The sequence below is a fragment of the Polyergus mexicanus genome, unplaced genomic scaffold (genome assembly GCF_030449975.1).
Source record: "Polyergus mexicanus isolate NDT 795.1 unplaced genomic scaffold, iyPolMexi1.0 SCAF_26, whole genome shotgun sequence".
NCBI classification, from domain to species: domain Eukaryota; kingdom Metazoa; phylum Arthropoda; class Insecta; order Hymenoptera; family Formicidae; genus Polyergus; species Polyergus mexicanus.
In genome coordinates, this window is record NW_027223346.1 from 455,807 (window position 1) to 476,144 (window position 20,338).

Genomic DNA, 20,338 nt, shown 5'->3' on the forward strand with positions numbered 1-20,338 from the left:
AAATACGTTTCGCGAAAGCGGGAACGATAAACTGTGAATTGCTCGCTTTGTCGCGAACCAGAAAAGACCATATTCAAATTTTTTAAATCGTAATTATTCTCATAATAGGTGCTAAAATTATTGTAAGCAGAGAGAAGCTTGCAATTTTTTAGAAGATGCTTTTTCTAATTGATAATTAATTTTTATATTTATAAATTCATTATTTGGATGAATTAGTGCGCACCGATACCCATTAAAAACTATTTTATATAAATTTATTATAATATCAAACAATATAGATTGTAGAAATAGTTTTATAAAAATTTTTATATTTCCTATATTTTTAACCTAAATATATTTCTTACATTTTTGAAATAATTTTAATTTATTAATAAAATTTTTGCGAATGAAATGACAAACGCAACATTATTCGGATAAATTTCAGTTAGATACAAACGTAAAAATTAGATAAAAATTTTTTTTTCTTATTTAACAATAAATAAAAATTATTCAAATTATATTGTATTTCATGTCATTTTAATCATATCAATAATCAAAAAGTATATACGAACCTAAAAGCGCGTATACTGCCCACTGGAGCCAGTCGTGGTATAAATTTTTGATTATATTTTATTTCACGCAATAACTTTTCAAGAATATTACATTACACGCTTTAATACTAATAATGAACAACTTTATTGTAGAGAAATTATAATATTATAAATTAATACTTTAATATGTTTCAATACATATTAAAAAATCTATTAAAAATTATATAATTCAATCTATATATCTCTTCTAGCCCATCCATTTTAAGGCAACGGATCTATTTATAATCTAAACCTATATTTATATCTACGATATCTACGAATCCATTATCTCAAAATAAAATAAAGTTTATTACTCACCGGCACTGATGCGCAACAGCGGAGTTGTTGGTCTTGAGGCTACGTTGTCTGTAACATACAAATATAAAACTCAAATTATAGCAGCATTTACAATATAATTAATATTTCATACGGAATATTTTATATTCGACGCATACAATGCTAATTGTAAGAAGCTCTTTATAGATCATAAAAAGATTTTTCTTTATATAGAAATTTTTATAGAATTTATGTAAAAGTCTTTCTTTTTAATTTTTTTTTCTTTAATTTATTCAAATAAAAAGATGTAATTAATGCGCGTACGCGGTTTTCAACAACTAATATAATAATATAATTCAACAACTAATATAATAAATACTCACCCTAGGGTTGCTCCGCTGGCGCAGGATGCCTCTCCTAGGCCTCCTCCTCCTCTCAGGTTGTTAGGAGGTTGTTACATTTGATCTGTAGCATAGAAATAAAAAATCCAGATTGTAGCAACGCTCAAAGTAATTAATATTTTTAAAAATTTATTGTACGCATTGAATTTTATATTCAATGCATATAATAATAAACAGATCGATTAATAAAATAATTTTATAAATTTTGAAAAAAAGAAAGAAACACTACTCATAACTCTAATGATTTCATATATATAAAAGTTATAATCTAAAAGTATAAAATTTTACAAGATTATAGCTTTCATACAAAAATCTGTTTCTTTAATTTTCTATTGTTTAAATCATACAAATAAAGAATCAAATTACGCGATTAATTGCTTAATTTAAATTGCACCTATGCAATTAATAAGTAATTAATATACAAATAACAATTTACTTACCACAGGGTTGCTCCACCGATGCCCGATGCCTCTCCTAGGCCTCCTCCTCCTCTCAGGTTGATTTACACACGCGATACTTAAACGGCACTCCCGCACTTTTATTAAAAGATTACTTCCGCACTTAGACGCGCGATACTTCGAACGATATTTTCGCACTTTCGAATTTCGGCACGATCGAACCTCGCTTCACGTGAGAATCACACTTCGAGTCGACAAGTCGGCAATTCACCGATTACTTCGAGCAAAGGGGGCGACAAAATCGAATTATTTTCCTTGATACTTGTCACGATCCCGTTTAGGAAAGGAGTTTGACGAAGATTTGAACGTTTCGCACTGCTACTTTACAGCGCGGATGTCGTCGTGTGAATGATAACACATAAGAAAAGAATTTGATGTCGACGGAGCGTCCCACCCCACTATTGTTCTTATTCAAGTGTCGCTGTATAAGTAATAACAAAATCATGATACGTAAACAATAGCGCGCCAATGTTTACGTCACCAAGGCTGAACACCATGTTATTGAAAAGTCGTTGCCAAAATATTTTATGTACAATTATATTATATTATATTATATATATATATATATATACGCGGGGGAATATTAAAGTTTATAAAATATATTTTAAATTATGATTAATTATATTTATTAAACGATTGATGTATCGCGAAGTCTTGTATTAATTACTCGATTTTGTGAATCGATTGTTTAATTGCTCGATCTTAATCCGAATCATATTTAGATGCTATTAAAAGTCAAACGATAAAGCGTCGAAAATATATCTAATTTTAAATTTTATTTTTGAAGAAATAATTATTTCTTATTGTGGTAATGTATTTAAAAGATAAGTAGATAATTATCTTATCAAATTATTTTCCGGTACTTGTCGCGATCGCGTTTAGGAAATGAATTTGACGGAGCGTCTCGCACAGCTACTTTACTGCGCGGATGTCGTCGTGTGAATGATAACATATAAGAAAGGAATTTTATGTCGACGGAGCGTCCCACCCCACTATTGTTCTTATTCAAGTGTCGCTGTATGAGTAATAACAAAATCATGATACGTAAACAATAGCGCGCCAATGTTTACGTCACCAAGGCTGAATAACATATTATTGAAAAGTCGTTGCCGAAATATTTTATATGTACAATTATATATATATATATATATATATATATATATATATATATATATATATATATATATATATATACATGTATACGCGGAATATTAAAGTTTATAAAATATATTTTAAATTATGATTAATTATATTTATTAAACGGTTGATGTATCGCGAAGTCTTATATTAATTACTCGATTTTGCGAATCGATTGTTTAATTGCTCGATCTTAATCCGAATCATATTTAGATGCTGTTAAATGTCAAACGATAAAGCGTCGAAAATATATTTAATTTTAAATTTTATTTTTGAAGAAATAATTATTTCTTATTGTGGTAATGTATTTAAAAGATAAGTAGATAATCATCTTATTAAATTATTTTCCGATACTTGTTGCGATCTCGTTTAGAAAAGGAATTTGATAATGTCTCGCGCTCTACTAAAAATATTATTAAATTTGAAATATTTTTAAACAGATAATTATTGCTTATAAAAGAAGAAAAAGATCACGACAAAACAATAAATTACAATTTTGATTTCTGTCACTTCGACTCTTGGTTAAATGTATATCACGCGAAATACGCGCTTCGAGACTTATCGTTGCGATATAATTATGTATTATTTAAGATATATAAGATAAAAATTAATTTTATTTATCGTATCAAATTATTTTCCGATACTTGTTGCGATCTCGTTTAAAAAAGGAATTTGATAATGTCTCGCGCTCTACTACCTTACTGTTCGAGTGTCGCCGTGCGATTGATAAACCATAATACGTTAACAATAGCGTGCTAATGTTTACGTCGCCAAGGCCAGATACTATGTTAGGTATTATTCTAATTCGCTGCCGAAATATTTTATGTATTGTACTATAAAATATATATGTGCGAAATATTAAATTATATAAATATTTTATTAAACAATTAATGTATCACGTAGCTTATCGTTATGTTAATTACTCGAATCTGCGATTAGACTATTTTATTATGTGTTCTCAATCCGAATCTTATTTAGATCGTCGAAAAGTCGAACGAAAAAACATCGGACGAAATATATTTAATTTTAAATATTTTTAAATAATTGTTGCCTAGAGAATATAAGAAAGAAAGAGAATTAATTATTAATTATATCAAATTATTTCCAGATACTTGTCCCGATTGCGTTTAGAAAAGGAATTTGACGGAACGTCTCTTCCTATTACATCTATGTTCGAGTGTCGCCGTGTGAATAATAAAGCCGTAATAGCGCGCTAATGTTTACGTCGCCAAGGCCGAATATCGTGTGATTGAAAATTCGCAGCCGAGAATATTTTGCATACTATGACGTACATGTATACAAGCGGCATATTTTAATTTTTACAAATATTTTAAATTATAGATCAATTATTTAATAAACGATTAATATATCACAGAGCTTATCGTTATGTTAATTACTCGATCCTGCGGTTTGATTGTTTAATGTTTAATTGCATGTTCTCAATCCAAATTAAATTTAAATAATTAAAAAGTCGTACGATAAAGCATGAGACAAAATATCTTTATTTTAAGTATCGATAGAAAAATAGTTATTGTTCGTAAGGATCGCAACAAAGCGATTATTTATAATTTAGATTTCTGTCACTTCGATTCTTAAGAAAGATTCTTATTTATATTTTATCGATTTGAGAATAATTTTAATAAATTTAGCTAATGAGATTCTTGCGATTAAAATGACATCAAACACAACATAAATTGGATAATTTTTAATTAAACTAATAATAAAAATTTTGATTACATATTTAACTAAAAATTATCCGGTTTATATTGTATCATTTTAATTGCAAAAAATTATTAATCCATTAAAATTATTTTCAAACAGGTAAAATGCAAAATATAAAAATTTTATTTTCTATAATGACGCATATATTGTATATTCGTAAAATACTATATAATAAAGGAATAAGAGCCCCTCGTATATAAGAGACTTCGAAACTCTTTGACAAGAGAGATACGTCATTTATATAAATTTATACATATAATAACTTTTAGTGTGCATCAGTGCGCACTAGTGCATCAAACTAAATTTATAAATTTTTATGAATTTAAAAATTACTTAAATAATATAATTATTAATAAATTAATAATTAATTATAATAAAAAGATATATATATATATATAAATTAAAAACATAATAATTTGATATTGCTTAAAATGCATGATAATTTTGTTTCAAGAATAAGAAAAAAAATAAAAGCAATTTATTGTAAAAAATTATTAAGGAAAAAAATTATTAAAAAAATTAATTTAAGAAAATTTATTTTTTGTCATATATGCGCATACACATATAAAAATACTTCAATAATAACTTATTATTATTGTCCGTAATATATACTAGAATAGTAAAACGCACAGCTAATAAAACATTAATTAATCCATAATATTTCTCCGCAATTTTGATCCACAATTATGGATCTAGCACAGACATGCACCAATCGACCATTTTACCATGGCATCGAAAAATGCATCTGGCCATGTAGTTCGGCCGGCTCTAAAATGGATCCAGTTTGCGCCACTGTACCAGCTAGACAACTGGAGAAAGCGTTAAGGCCCATCTACATAGGACGCAACACGCCAGACGAAGCTTGCAGGCCGGTATTCATAATCAATTCTTATATTTAAGACCGCCTTAAGTAATATCTTCAGATGCTAATACGGCTCTGTGATTGGTTTAGGACATATTAAGATCGTGCTTAAGACGATCTTAAATATAAGAACTAACTATGAATACCGGCCTGTGTGCGAACTGCGTCTGGCGTGTTGCGTCCTATGTAGACGGGCCTTTACAGGAAAAACGGCGGCGTGCCCCTCCCAACCCCTCCCTCTCAAGCTTCTCTCTTGTATCAGGTTTTCACTTTTATCTGCATTATGTGTGATACCAAGCGTCACGTGTTTTGGCCGTTTGACCCTCGATCGACGGCGGGTGCCATTTAAGAAAGAAGAAGAAGTGTGACACCAAGTGTAATCAGTGCTATATGTTTTATAATATATGTTGTTATATTAATTGCTTTCCATTTTCACTCAAGTGACACTGAGTTACTCGGTTATGTGAGTATTTTATACTCAGATAATGACATAATTTACCTGCTTATTTTGATAATAAAGCTATCGCAATACAAGTTCATAACCTCACTTTTAATGTGAGTCTATTAGACTCACTAAAACACGTGGTCTCGATTTTGGATAAAAACCACGTAAAAACTCAGTTGCATTTCACTTGCCAGCATAAAAAAAAAACGTGCATTCAACTGAGTTATTCAAGTGAGAATTATATGAATTTTGATATAAATGGAAAGCAACTATTATGACATGTGTTTTTATTGACTTAGTAGAAACTAATCAACATTATTTGTGATTTTACGTTTTATATTAATTTTTGTTGCATTGCAGAATATATGTCAAATAGAAAATGGAGAAGTTACGTTCCTTGAATAGAGTAGTTGATATATCTGAACCAATATTGGCAGAAGATAGTACATTTTCTATACTAGCATTATCATTGAGTGCAGTATTAGAACAATTGGATAAAAATGCTATACATCATGATTATCTTGTTGCATTACTGCTTGTTTTATTAGCAGAATCTGGGTTTTCTATATCATCCAACACTTTGAAGCGGTAATATATATATAATTTTATATAAAATGCAATAACTCTCTTTAGTGATTTTATTAATATGCATGTTATTTATATAGAGAGCAAAATACAAGATTGGTTCATATACCTACAGATTGGAAATCGTCAGAAACAGGCATATATGAAATACATCTCATATTGCATAACTTAGAGAATATCCACTTAAAATTTATTGCAATACCTTATGGTGATAAATTGATAGTTAATATATTCCCATGCATAAAAGAGAAAAAAACTTATAGCATGATTGTTCAGACGTTAAAATATGTAAATCCATACTCAAATAATCCATGTCTTCGATATATGAATCTCAAGGAAATATCACATAGGTATAAAGAATACAATAGTTTTATCTATTATATGCTTTTTATTAAAAAAATATATGATATATCTTGAAATTTTTCAGGCTTAAAAATAAACTGATCACACCTTTACGGACAGATATATTATCAGCATCAGGTTTGACAAGTCCCAGTTTTCAAGGTTTGCCAATAGAGTTACGAATTATAATCGCAGCTATGCTACATCCATTAGATATAGAGAATCTGGCATTATGTTCCACAGAGGAATGGATTTTATGTAAACATTATTGTTTAAAGCAATTAAAAGGTATTTTTGTATAAAACTTCTCTTTGATCTATTTATGAAAATATCATTTTTCTTTGGTTCTGAAAAAAAAAAAATATTTTTATCTATTATTGTCTGTTCTAATTATCAATAATTATCAATAAATCGTCGAATTTTGTTTCTTTTTAGATTTTAAATAAAAAATTGGACCTTTTTGAGATGTATTTTAGTATGCATGAAAATTATGAAAAGTGAATATTATTAATAGATTTCATATGAATATGTATATGTATATATATATATATATATATAATTTTTTAAATAATTTAGTAATGATTTATATTAACAGATACTTTATTGGTTAATGCAAATATGATATAAAAAACAGAAAATGTAACAAAAATTTTAGTTTTCAATATAAATTTTATATCTTATTTTTGATTATTATATATATATATTAGCATTTATTATCATGAATATGCATATAAATTAAGATTATGATTAATACAGGAAAATGTTTTTCTTGATAAGAAATATTCTAATACATGCAGCAATATTCTTTCATTTTTATGTAATTACGTTTCTTTGTTACCATCTATGCTTGTTTTATTATTTCTTATTTCATATTTGGTGAAATGATGTTAATTCACGATAAATTTTCAAAATTATTGTATAAAACCAATGATTTTTAATTCATTATGCGTTATCAGTAGGCAATCATCATTTTTTATCCATTTGACAGGTAAAAATTTATTCGCATTTATAGATTCATGGTACCATTTCTTCAGATGAAGTAAATATACAAATTCTACTTAAAAAAAAGCAACAATAGATTAGATATTCAATTAAAAATAATTTTCAATTAACACATTATTTTCAAGGTTTGCATGCAATTGCTATATGCTTATATCATGTGAATAACAAAATGGATATATTTTGTAATAGATTCATCTTTTACAATATAGATAAATTTAAATTGTGTAAATCATTTTTTCTTAATGTATTATTTATTTTAAATATGAAAACTATATATAATTTTATCTTCAATTTTTCATATTATTTTCTGTATAATGTCCCCTTATGACATAACGTCCCTTTTCCCTTAGCCACATTGTTTCGGATTTAAATCACAAAAGTCTGAAGATTAATGCGAAGTTCCTTTGTTGTTTCAGGACCGTGCACAAGACAATTGAAACGTCCGCAGAACAGTAAGAACAGTTTGACAGAAGAGAAGAGATCCAGGACGGGCTTCAGCGCCGAACAACTATCCAGGTTGAATAGAGAATTCTTGGAGAATCAATATGTGACAGGAATGAAAAGTCAGGAACTCTCGCGTGCGTTGAATATAACTGAAGACCGGATTAAGATGTGGTTCTGCAACAAGCGGATGATGCTAAAGGGCAGACAGAGAAATTTGTTGACTCTTCAACTAATGACACGACACTTTTACGATTATTCTACCGAATCGGTGGAGGACGATGACGATGACGACGACGACGTAGATATCATAAGAGAAATCATTGGGATTGGCGTAAATTGAAATGGAAACGATGAAATGAGAAATTAGAGATTGGAATGATGTGTTGCTAAAATCACAGTTTTTAGGAACCATTGTCAGTGTTAAGTGTTATCGATAAAGAAAGACATTAAAATATTCATAAAAAATTATGAATATAATAATCAACATATCAATACATTATATTTGATTATATTGAAATCATGATTTAGATTTCTTTACATACAAGATACACTATAAGTTGATAGAATAATTAATAGATGACTCTGCAAACATTGAAATTCGTTTTATTATATTTACACATTAAAATTTGTTTTGGCCTTCTCATAATGCAATGCCTGAGAAATGAGTTCTTTAGCAAGATAATTATAATTACAATATTAAATAAATTATAAATATTAAATTATAATTTAAATTATAATTATTATTTATAATATTTATAATAAATTGTAACTATACATTAAATTTTTTAATACACGAGTGATATTTTTTCCATTTTAAATCATTTAAAAAAGATTTATTCTTTGATAGATTAATGAAATAACATTAATTTTTTTTAATCAAAATTTTTTCTTTCTCCTCTCTCTCTCTCTCTCTCCCCCCTTCTCTTTTGTTTAAAAAATATATTTACGGAATTGTATTGTAAAATAATTATTTCTTCTAAGTTAAGAGAAATTGTGATTTATTCTCTTTTTTTTTTTCATATGATGGATTGACTTGCAATAACGTGGATTATATTTAAAAAAATGTTTATACATACATATATAATGTATGCATTTAACAATTAACCGAATATTTTATATTACATGAATCAAAAATTACAATCAAATAAAAAAATTCGATTGCTCAAAGCACATTGCTTTCGAATCTGATTGTGAATTTAATTAAAAATTTAAATAACGCAAGCGCGATGCTATAAAAATTAATTTTTTTTTGCCATTGCGACGATCGTGTTACGTTCTCGTGAAAGAAGAGAGCGAGCGAGGGGGAAGGGACTTAATTGCACAGGAATGCGAATAGAACAAATCCATAAGAAAATCCGCTTACTTTTATTACTTCTTCAGTAGAATTTCGTCGCGGGTTTTTCGTTCGCGGCGTTCCCTAGGGAGACGCACACGAAGAGATGCGCCGATGGATTACCTCATCGTTTCTCAATGATTATGTAATTTCGCGATCACGACTATGCAAAGTCATAAATTGGAAGCGATTATTATTGTATTAATAAATATTGCTTTTTTCTTTTCAATCGATCGTCGCAAAAAATGCTTCATATTTTTTTTTTCACGGTTGTCACGCCAACGATTTTCCTCCCACTACAACTTTATCATTGGTCGCATTTGCGATAGGCCTCCAACACGTGATATTGTCGCAATAGAATGGTTAATGTTATAGTTAGAAAAAAAGTGCAGCGAAAACTGGCTTACGTTCGAGCTTGCTTATTTCCTTCTTTCGTATCTCTTGCTATCTGCCACATGTTACTCTAGAATCACTCTAAATCTTGTTAAAAATACGCAAATAGCTTTTTTAATATGTTGTCTGCCAGTATTTTATTGCAAGTAATATAGAACAATAATAATTGGATTAATCATTTCTTAAAAAAAAAAAAAAAAAAAAAAAAATCCAATAAATATTATTTAAATTTAGCGTATTAATTAGCATACATAATTTTAAGAGAAAAGAGATCAAAGAAATATTCCATATTTTTCTTATTTTTAGCTTTTTTATTGCCAATAATTTTTATTAACTTTTAAATTTACTAATGCAATTTGAGCTAAATTTGAGCTTTTAAATCTTTTCAATTTATATATAATTATTGTAAAACACATACTAATATTTATACTTTTTAAGTTTAGTTAATGTCAATAATTTTTGTCAACTGTTGTTTTATAATGAGGAATTTTATTTTTAATGAGCTTATATTATTATACAAAGAAGATTTTTTTATACAGGCACACAATTATATGATGACTAATACCTTTTTGTGAAACTGAAGACGCAATGAAATGCGTAGCAGCTTTTAAATAACCAGGTCGTGGCCAGCGTAAAAGCTTGGGAAATGGGTTACCGGCGTGACCAGAAAGCTCTCCGATTTCGTATAAAGGGGTTGGAAGGAATGGGCGAAATATAGTATAAGCGACCGAGGGATGTTAAGTCTCCATGAAGACCACCCTCATAGTCTGGCTTAGTTGGATGGACTTTAGGGTAAAGACCATCTATTCCCTTGTGACGAAGGATAAAAAAGGTCATCGTAGTGAACAAAAAATTTCTTATAGTGTATACGATTCTCTGATGATGAATCTTTGTTTTATGATAAATAATATTTTATTAAATAATTTCAGCTTGTAATTATAGAAGAATTATTACGATTTTTAAATAAGGATTTTATTACATACATCTTTTTATATTATTTTTGTATAAAAACTTATTTAATGTTTATTTATGCATAGGTTTTCTGCATGCGCTATATTAATTATAGTTATAGTATACCGTAAAATCTATTACTGTGTATTTTTAAATAAGGATTATTAAAAATATTAATATTATAATGAAAACTTTCTATTTGAACCGGTTTATGTCGTTTGGAAGACAATCTTAGGCGATTTTGCAATAATATGTTTATTATATCTCTAGTGAATTTTATTGCGGCTACTGAAAATAACTCTTTTTTTGTAATCGTAAAATATGAGCGGGTTATATATCCATTTTTTTTATTATTTGATTATACATGAGAAAGTCTGGTTGGAGAATAAAAAATATGATCAAACCTGTCACAATAAATTACTAGCACGTGCACAACGGCACAATAACGGCATTATGATCGATGTCGTTAAAACCATATCCTTGTTCTACGTATAATGTACATGGAAGTGAAAAGTATATCTTGCTTCTATAGACGCGTTTTCAATACATAATGCATAACTATTAATATTTAATATTACTAATCAATACTTAACAAGCAATTAAGTATATAAGTAAGTTGCAGAGCTATTTAATATTATAAGCTAGTTTCTTTAATTTTTGCAAAACAATAAGATATCAAAAATATTTAAATATTTAAATTCAATATTCTACGCTTTAATAATATCTTTTAAATATTTTTATGTAAGGAGAAATATAGAATTTTTTTTTATATTACACATTAAAAACTTAAAAAGTTTTTTATATTACATGCAAAAACTGATTCATATGAATAAATTTTTTTTATGTACATTGTTCAATGACTCTTATGCATAGCTTACATTGGTAATAATGTTATATATTTTAAATCTATGTACACATTTTATCTATGAGAATTGATATTCGGAACGTATTTTTGCGATAAAATACAATAGGATTTCGGAAAATTGCAGCGTGCAAAATGCATAATCGTGTGGGAGTGATGAAATAAATTCCACGAGCTCATATATTGACGGTCACAAAAAATCTGGCCTTGCATCGTAGGTGTGGTCTAATGTTGCCTTAACGTTGTATTGCAATGTGGCTAATGACGACTTATCAGCCAGTTCTCGTTTATTATGGAAATAAAGTCTGAAATTGCATATCTGGAATTAATGTTCTTGAAGATACATAATCTCTCAACGCGCGCGTGCGATATTTTAATTCGTTCGCACAATTCTCGCAAGAAAACAGCAAATGATTGAATGATTGAAGTAATTGACAACCGGAAAACATCATGCAGAATACATATTTCTTACTTGTCTTTAGTGACAAAATTTGTTACAAATTATTGTTAAAATTATTTGATATTCTTATCTAGTTTGTTTTTGTACCTGGAAAAAAAAGAATATTTTTAGCAGTAATTAATGACGATAATCGATCAAGGTTCAGAAAGCAAACTGCGTTTTCTGGGTCCATAGACTTCTGCTTTGTCTTTATAAGTCAGATAAATGCAGTCGCATAGCGAAATAATTGACCTTAGATTAATCTCGTCGCGAAACTGTTACTTATCCGGGAGAATATTTAATTCTTCTTTTACGATATTTCAGAAGTAGGAAATATAGTAACGCAATTCTGTCCTTGTTCTATATTATATCTTTATGCTAATTGCCATCAGCAGCCGTTTACTTGACAAAAACGATGTCTAGAATATTCAGTGTAAGAAATAATTTCATTTTTCAATGTTTTTTTTACAGACTATCATTCGTTAATTGTCGTAAAATAACACGAGCGAATGTCACCGGCGACTATTAAGCGACGCTATTAAACGGAGAACAGATTTAGCTACACGGATGATTTACAACGAAACCTATTTAATTAGCATAACGCTGTAAATTTAATATTAATTCTAACAGAGAGTGACATGAACATTCGAAATAATTAACACATATTATTGTTTTTATTATTTGTTAAGTAAAGACATAAGGGATTTATCGATCGAACAATAGATGTTTGCAAATAAAATTTTCGTTATATAATTTAAAATTTTTTTCTAATAAAAGTTTATTATAATATATATACGATTCGTAAATTATTCTTAAGTTACATTTCTAAGTTAGATATGATATATATATATATAAATTAAATTATCTCCATCAAGAATTAGGTATCATGGAATACACTCTTAAAGCTGATGCACGCGATGATTATATTGGACACCTATTTTCTATTAATAGATGATTATCATTTAAAGTGCACGCGTCTATTAAGATGCAAGGATGTCGATTTATATCATGCTGATAATTACGAACGCCTACTTACATGTACATTTAAATACGGCGATTCTTGATTCTTGATCTAATTAATAAGTAAATAAGCTATCAGTTGTTTAGCATAACAAATTGAGATATATAAATTCTTTCCCATAGATATGTGCAGTACACAGAGCTAATAATAACGATATAAGTTACAAAGAGATTAAGGTCATGATTTAAATACGGCGATTCTTGATTCTTGATCCAATTAATAAGTAAATAAACAATCAGTTATTTATCATAACAAATTGAGATATATAAATTCTTATATATGTTAATAATATGCAAAAATTTGAATTTTGAAGTACGTCTATCAACGAGAAGAACCTTTAAGATATCAGCTAAATGATTATTACTTGAGTAATTACTGTTACTATTATAAATGTGCCATAATTGTTTCGCGAAGAGATCTAATCGCTAGAGATTTTGTTGGATAAATGACTAATGTAAACAGCTAATCTTTTACAATTATCTAATGAGATATGCAAAACTTGACAGCGGTTTTGTAAATTAAACGTTGTAAATTTTTTTATTTTATATGTAGATACTTTTCATATTACGATTTCTATTAATTATTGCAATGGAGAATGTCGAGTGAATATAAAACTAAATGATCTAACGGACTATTAAGTTATAAATGTATCATTATTATAACACAACATCTTCTTTTTTATAGATAAAGAAGATATTTAAATTATGACATTTTCTGAAGGTTCTCGTTAATCTTTTTCAAAACATTACTAAGTAAATATGTATAAATATGCATTTTATGTAAGAATATGCATTTTCTTTATAGAAAAAAGAAAATAATAACTAATCAAAATTAAAAAGAAAAACGTGTGTACGTATCAGAAGATTATATTTGATAATTTTCATCAAATAATAATAATTATAATTAAAATTATAATTAGATGAGATATCTCGTGGTTAAAATAATATCAAAATAATATACATACAATATTATAATTGTCGTTATTACCGTTTTGTTATCCTAATATTATCCTTTTATTTTCATATTTTTCTTTGTCTCCTCCTTTGTTTACATCTTATCTGCAAAATTATAAAAATTATTAATCTTTGTTAAAATTATTTTCTGTTATTTTCGTCGTCACCTTTCATTATAGTGCCTATTGTATTAGGTTCTCCCGGAATAGATAATTGTCTTTCTTACAGTTTAACACCGGTTCCGAACGGCATAGATTAGAGAGGCTTTTATGGCAAGATACTTTCGGTGATTTGCCATTGTCTTCCGAGAAGTGATGATCGCGAATTATCGAAATAATACATTCGATGTTTTCTGATTCTGGCTGGATTTGAACTCGATCCCTTTAAGCACAGAAAGCCGACGGACAGCTCTCTGCGTCACGATCGCACATAATATATAAAAATATAAAATAATATAATATAGAATAATATATAAAGATGTATCGACCAGTTATAATATAATGCGCGATCGTGGCGCAGAAAGCTGTGCGTCTGCTCTCTGTATTATTTATTATCATAAATAATTTTAGGTCATAATGTTAATACTTTTAAATAAGTAAGATATTGTAATGTTAAATTAACACAATAGAGCGAGAAAATTATCACTTCATATTTACATATTTATTTTTGCCTTCATTAATTATATTATGATACATAATTTAAAGATGGTAATGAATCGCGTTACATTCATGCGACCTATTATCTCGTGAATTGAAATAATAATTTAAGTAATAAATCAACGACTAACAATTAAAAATCTTTTATTTATTGTTTTTAGTTTTAAATATTAATTAATTTTTTTCATATAATATTAATTGTGAATTGGATCAGATATTGCAATTCTTAATCAGATGTAATTAAATTTGTCTGCATTGTTTGAATACTTGTTATTTAGGATTATAATAAAATTTTGAATTTATTTAATCTGTTTTTTTGTATTGTTTACACATATATCGTATGTATCTTACATATTTTTATTTCTTTCTAGAATCTTGGAATGTGCATGAACAGTAACGATACGTAATACATTACAGATTTCTTACACACGATGAGTCAAACGAAAGGGTTATTCCAAATAATATCTCTTTATCCCGTGAAAGTTATGCGCAAGATTTAAAGTACTTAAATTTCTAAGATCAGAAAACGAAAAATAAATCAATCTTATTGTATTATAGAATCTAGAAAGACAAAGTTTATGATATATGTGATTAAGTATAATACATATTCTAATCCAACTGTTTATGCGTGATAAAGTAAGGAGCATTTAATTTTTTTATTCAAAAAATAGCAAATTAGACTGATCAATATAATGATTAATAAATAATTTTAAACGCATTCTGTATAAATTAAATGACAAAAATAAATTAATTGAATTAAATAGACTAACCTTTAATATTTATATCTATATCCATATATACATATAATTGCGTGTATAACGAAAATGTTACTGGATTTCACGTCAACTAATTAAAAACGTGAAGTGAATTTGTCGGCAGTAATTAAGAAATCATTAATCTCTTGAAAAAACATCAAGGTTTTCTCCGCGATCAATATAAAAAAATAATTGCAGTTGCACGCAATAATTAATTCTTACGGTAATTTGATAGGCGTGTTCTCAAACACTGATATAACAATCCTAGTAGCGATATTGATGACAACAGCCTGATTAGTCTTCATATTGCGTCGATATGCATCATATTGCATCGCAAACACTTAACATTGTTGCGCATACGTTGAATTCTTATTCAGAATTGCATTACATATATTTCCAACTTTCGCAAATTTTAAAATAAAATTGTTAATTAAAATCTATAAAATAATGCGTATATAAAAATATGCGCACATAAAAATTTGATAGAAATCACTTGCATTTATCTTTGCTTGTCAATAATGTAAACACCGGTTTGAAATTACAGAAATAAATCTCATGTTCTTCTTACATTGCGCAATTGCACACTTTGTTGCATATATGTTTTGTGAAAAAACATAGATACGATACAGAGAATTATTACTTGGACATTACGTTCACCTATTAAAATCTTAGTTCGTATTTGTACATCAAAAATTTTTAGACTTTAAGTCCCGTAGGGATTTCCTCAAGACATTTAAATTCACACATTCGAGTTTCTATCTAGAAATTCAACTATATAGAAGCATTTTTTTTATATTGCACAGCTATTTATTTTTTATTCTGTAAACTGTATATTGCGATGTGATTGCGCAATTGTTTTTTGTGCAATTTGTCGTTCGCTCTAATAGACGCTATTTAACATCATTAAATATTCATTTATGCCTATTCTTTGTTTTCTCACATTGATTAGATTTAAAAAAATTTGTCTTTTTAAGGAAATATATAGATATAATATATCGATTTAATATATATATATCAAAACCGACAACAACTGGAAACTGGACAATTTGCTTTTTATCTCAAAAGATAAAAAAAATATGTATGCATAAAATTTTCATATTTATTATTGTTATTTATTATTGTTATATCTAATATACTTATTATTGCCATTTTTTTTTAGAGATATAATGCATTTTTGTCTTTAAATGTCTGTAATTTATATTTAACAGATAAATGAATAAGACTAATTAAATTAATAAATTACACATTACATATATGCAATACCGAGTATAAGAACGGATATTGATATAGAATATAGAAAATAATATTATTTTATTTAGTTGATCTATAAACAAACATAGGCCGTTCATATTCATATAATTAATTTTAGCTTTTTTTTTCTTTATGGGTTTGTTACCTGAATGATCCATATCTCATATTTACAAACAGATCTATCGTTAGAGTTCACTGTTCGTATGTCTGCTTTTGATACAGTCAACAATCCAGTCGAGTATTGTGGACTGTTTCAAGAAGTGTGATTCGTGTTATTTAGCCACATTTATTAAGTTCGGATATTAATAAAAGATGGAAATTGTAACGATTGCAAGTGCGTTATTTTTCGTAGAAGTATTACTATGCTATACATTATTACAAAAGTGTAACATAGCTGAAAAAGTAAAAAAGAAAATTGTAAAAATTAGCAAAACAATATACGAAGGTAAATTAAAAGGTATTACATAATATATTCATAACAAATAGAGATAACGTGTTTCTTGACTGCTTACAATTGGACGAAAATAAGTTTATATTTTATTAAAAGACAAAGATAATATTAGTAGATAATTTTTTATATTTCTTTATTATTTAGAAAATGAAAAGAGTAAACAGAATATAAAATCGGATTCTGTTGAAGTATCTATAAAAAAGAATCCACCAATAAAACCGCCACGTACGTTTAAGCACGCAATGGAAAAATGTAATAATTCAAAGAATGGTTCAGAGAAAACTATTTTTACGAATAATTTTAAAACATTTTCCAATGATGATTATATAAGGTTATATATCATGTAACAACTTAATAGTTACCTAAAAACACTGTACAAAATTTATTAATTGGATTACTTATGCATAAGTATAAGTATTTTTATGTTTTATGTTTAAAATTTATTAAAATTTATAAAAATAGTATATAGAGATATTTAACAGAGACTTTAAATTTTTAATTTGTTAATAATAGGTCAAAAGATTATAATGGCGGATATTACTGCGATCAATGTCATCGGTTATCGTCTGAAAAAGAAGGTAGATTCCGAGAAGCAAGACATTTTAATGATGTTTTGCATACCAGCAATGAATTGCAGGAACAAATACCATCTCCTGATATCGATATTGATTCGTCAAAATCAGTACCGTATATTCCAGAACTGACCAAAATATTACAATTAAGATTTCTTGTAATGAGTTCTTCGGAATCTAGAAATTCCTATGATAGGTGAGATAATCATTTAAATTTAGTGAACTTCTTTTGACTTTTTGTGACTAACAGTTAGTATTTTTAATATGCTATCTAATATGCCATTTAAATAATATTAAATAAATTAATATACATAACTTGATGTAAAAACAATTTTTAATAAATCTTAAGAACGTTACAACTTGATTACAACATTTTTATTAATTTTAATACTTATTGATTTATAATTAATTAATTTTATAATTAATTTATAAAATAACTTATTAATTATACATTATTAATTTTAATACTATATTATAAATTATAGACTAAATGCTCCAACATTTTTCTTATTAGCGACAAAATAATTATTAAAAATAATGAAACTAATTTTATGGAGTTGCCAAAAAATATGTACCAGGAATTAGGTAAAAATATTATTTATCCATTTACATCCACGAAAATACAACCAAATAATTCATTATTTTACAAATTACGTAAGTATTTTACAGCAGTATTGCGAAGAATTAAAAATAAATGTCAATGATGAAGATAGCATACAAAAATATTCGTTGTTTGAGAAGATTGTTCAAAAATGTACTTAACGTTTATAATGTGCTATAAATATCAAAATTAACTTAATCAAGCGAACGATTTAGTCAGCGTTCTTTTGAGAAGGGAAAAAATAATTTATTCACTTTTTTATTATTATATTTAAAAATATTATAAAGTCTAGTATATACGTGTATATAAATATAATCATAAATATGTAGTATCTTAAGAACAATTTTTATGCATTTTTTAACGTTAAGTATGCTTGAAATCGTTTAAATAATAGATGAATTAAAAGACAAATTTTATTATAATTTCTAATTCATATATATTTTTATCTTATTAATTTTGGAATTTATATACATTTTTAGTACATTCATTGTATGTCTAAACTTGCTTGTCGCTGCAACTGTTTCTTTATTTTCATGACTGTATTATAGACTTGCTTTGAGACTAAATACTCTTAAAAGTAATAATATTTTTGTATATTATCAGAAAATTAATATACAGTTAAAATTTTTTTTGTTGACTTTCTTATTTAAATTTTTGTTGTGAGCTTTAAAAGCTTTAATTATTAATCAAAATTATATTGTATAATCATATCTGTGATGTAAAATTGATTTTGAGTTTTTATTGTTTTATTTTATAAATTAAAGCAATTTTTTCACAGAAATCAGAGTTTGTATTCTTAATAAAGAAATGTGTGTGTGTGTGTGTGTGTGTGTGTGTGTGTGTGTGTGTGTGTGTGTGTGTGTGTGTGTGTGTGTGTGTATGTGTGTAGAACCATATTTAACTATTTTTCGATACATTTTAAATAATAATAGAAAATTAATCCATAGAAAAATTAATATATCTAAAAATTTAAAAATTTGTTCTTTTGCTAATAAACAATGTATAGCATAATTTCTGTTATATTTAAATCTTTTCTGTTATATTTAAATCCCCTCTCTCTCTCTCTCTGTCTCTGTCTCTGTCTCTGTCTCTTATATAAAATTTTCGTAATAGTTTATATATAAGTCTTATTATATTTATATATTTATAGTTTATTATATATTGTGTTATATTTATGGCAATGTCTAATATATTAGATTAATAACGACTTTTCTCAGCTCTATCTATATATATTTGTATACAAATCTTATATAGTAGACATAATCAAAATAATGCGTCCTACTTTCAAATGTTTGGCTTACTTAATGATATGTTGTCTATCATTATTGTCCTTCGAGAGACATTCTTGCGATCATCACGTTGCCGGAAAAGTAAAATTATATTTATAGCATATTTTTTCAATGTTCTTTCTTTTTCTGTCCATTTGTCTGTCTTTCTGTACAAGAAGTAAAACATAATTTTTATATATATCCAAATCTTTGTATGCGCTATTGCATTATTGAAAATTATTATTATCATTTAAATTAAATCTGCATATAAAAAATTTTAGACGATTTCTTTAGTGATAAATGTTGTGCAGTTCGTAATCAGCGAGAATTTGAACATTTTATCTATGTTATATGAAATATGCGTAAATCAATTCTGATTTTATTTTGTCATTATATATGTGACGAATGTACATATGTTGGATTTTAATTGCACATCATTCACATTTCTGCAAGACTTTGATGCAACTGTTTAAACATTTAAAATATTGCAGTTAGAACATTTTCTTGCAATGTTAAAGAACTGACTTCACACATTGACATTTAGAAAAATTAATATAATCTACTATTAAAATTGTTAAGATTGTTTTCT

At 27.0% G+C, this 20,338-nt stretch overlaps 1 protein-coding gene across 2 annotated transcripts; it reads left to right on the top strand.

Annotated features, from left to right (window-relative positions):
- The first annotated feature begins 5,654 nt into the window (after window positions 1-5,654).
- LOC138943262 (uncharacterized) lies at window positions 5,655-9,805 on the top strand. Of its 2 annotated transcripts, none has more exons than XM_070313932.1 (5): window positions 5,655-5,801; window positions 6,231-6,458; window positions 6,536-6,805; window positions 6,883-7,085; window positions 8,216-9,805. In XM_070313932.1, exons 2-5 carry the CDS (start codon window positions 6,250-6,252, stop codon window positions 8,581-8,583), a joined length of 1,050 nt encoding a protein of 349 aa, XP_070170033.1. In that variant the 5' UTR covers window positions 5,655-5,801; window positions 6,231-6,249; the 3' UTR covers window positions 8,584-9,805. The 2 variants fall into 2 exon arrangements, with proteins under 2 accessions (XP_070170033.1, XP_070170034.1); XM_070313933.1 differs by lacking the exon at window positions 5,655-5,801 and adding an exon at window positions 5,828-5,888.
- The last annotated feature ends 10,533 nt before the right edge of the window (window positions 9,806-20,338 follow it).

Excerpts from the sequence above, each read along its gene's own strand:
- LOC138943262 (XM_070313932.1), top strand. The coding sequence starts at position 6,250 with ATGGAGAAGTTACGTTCCTTGAATAGAGTAGTTGATATATCTGAACCA. Across the intron at positions 6,459-6,535 it reads TCATCCAACACTTTGAAGCG|AGAGCAAAATACAAGATTGG; the intron begins GTAATATATATA and ends TTATTTATATAG. Across the intron at positions 6,806-6,882 it reads CTCAAGGAAATATCACATAG|GCTTAAAAATAAACTGATCA; the intron begins GTATAAAGAATA and ends GAAATTTTTCAG.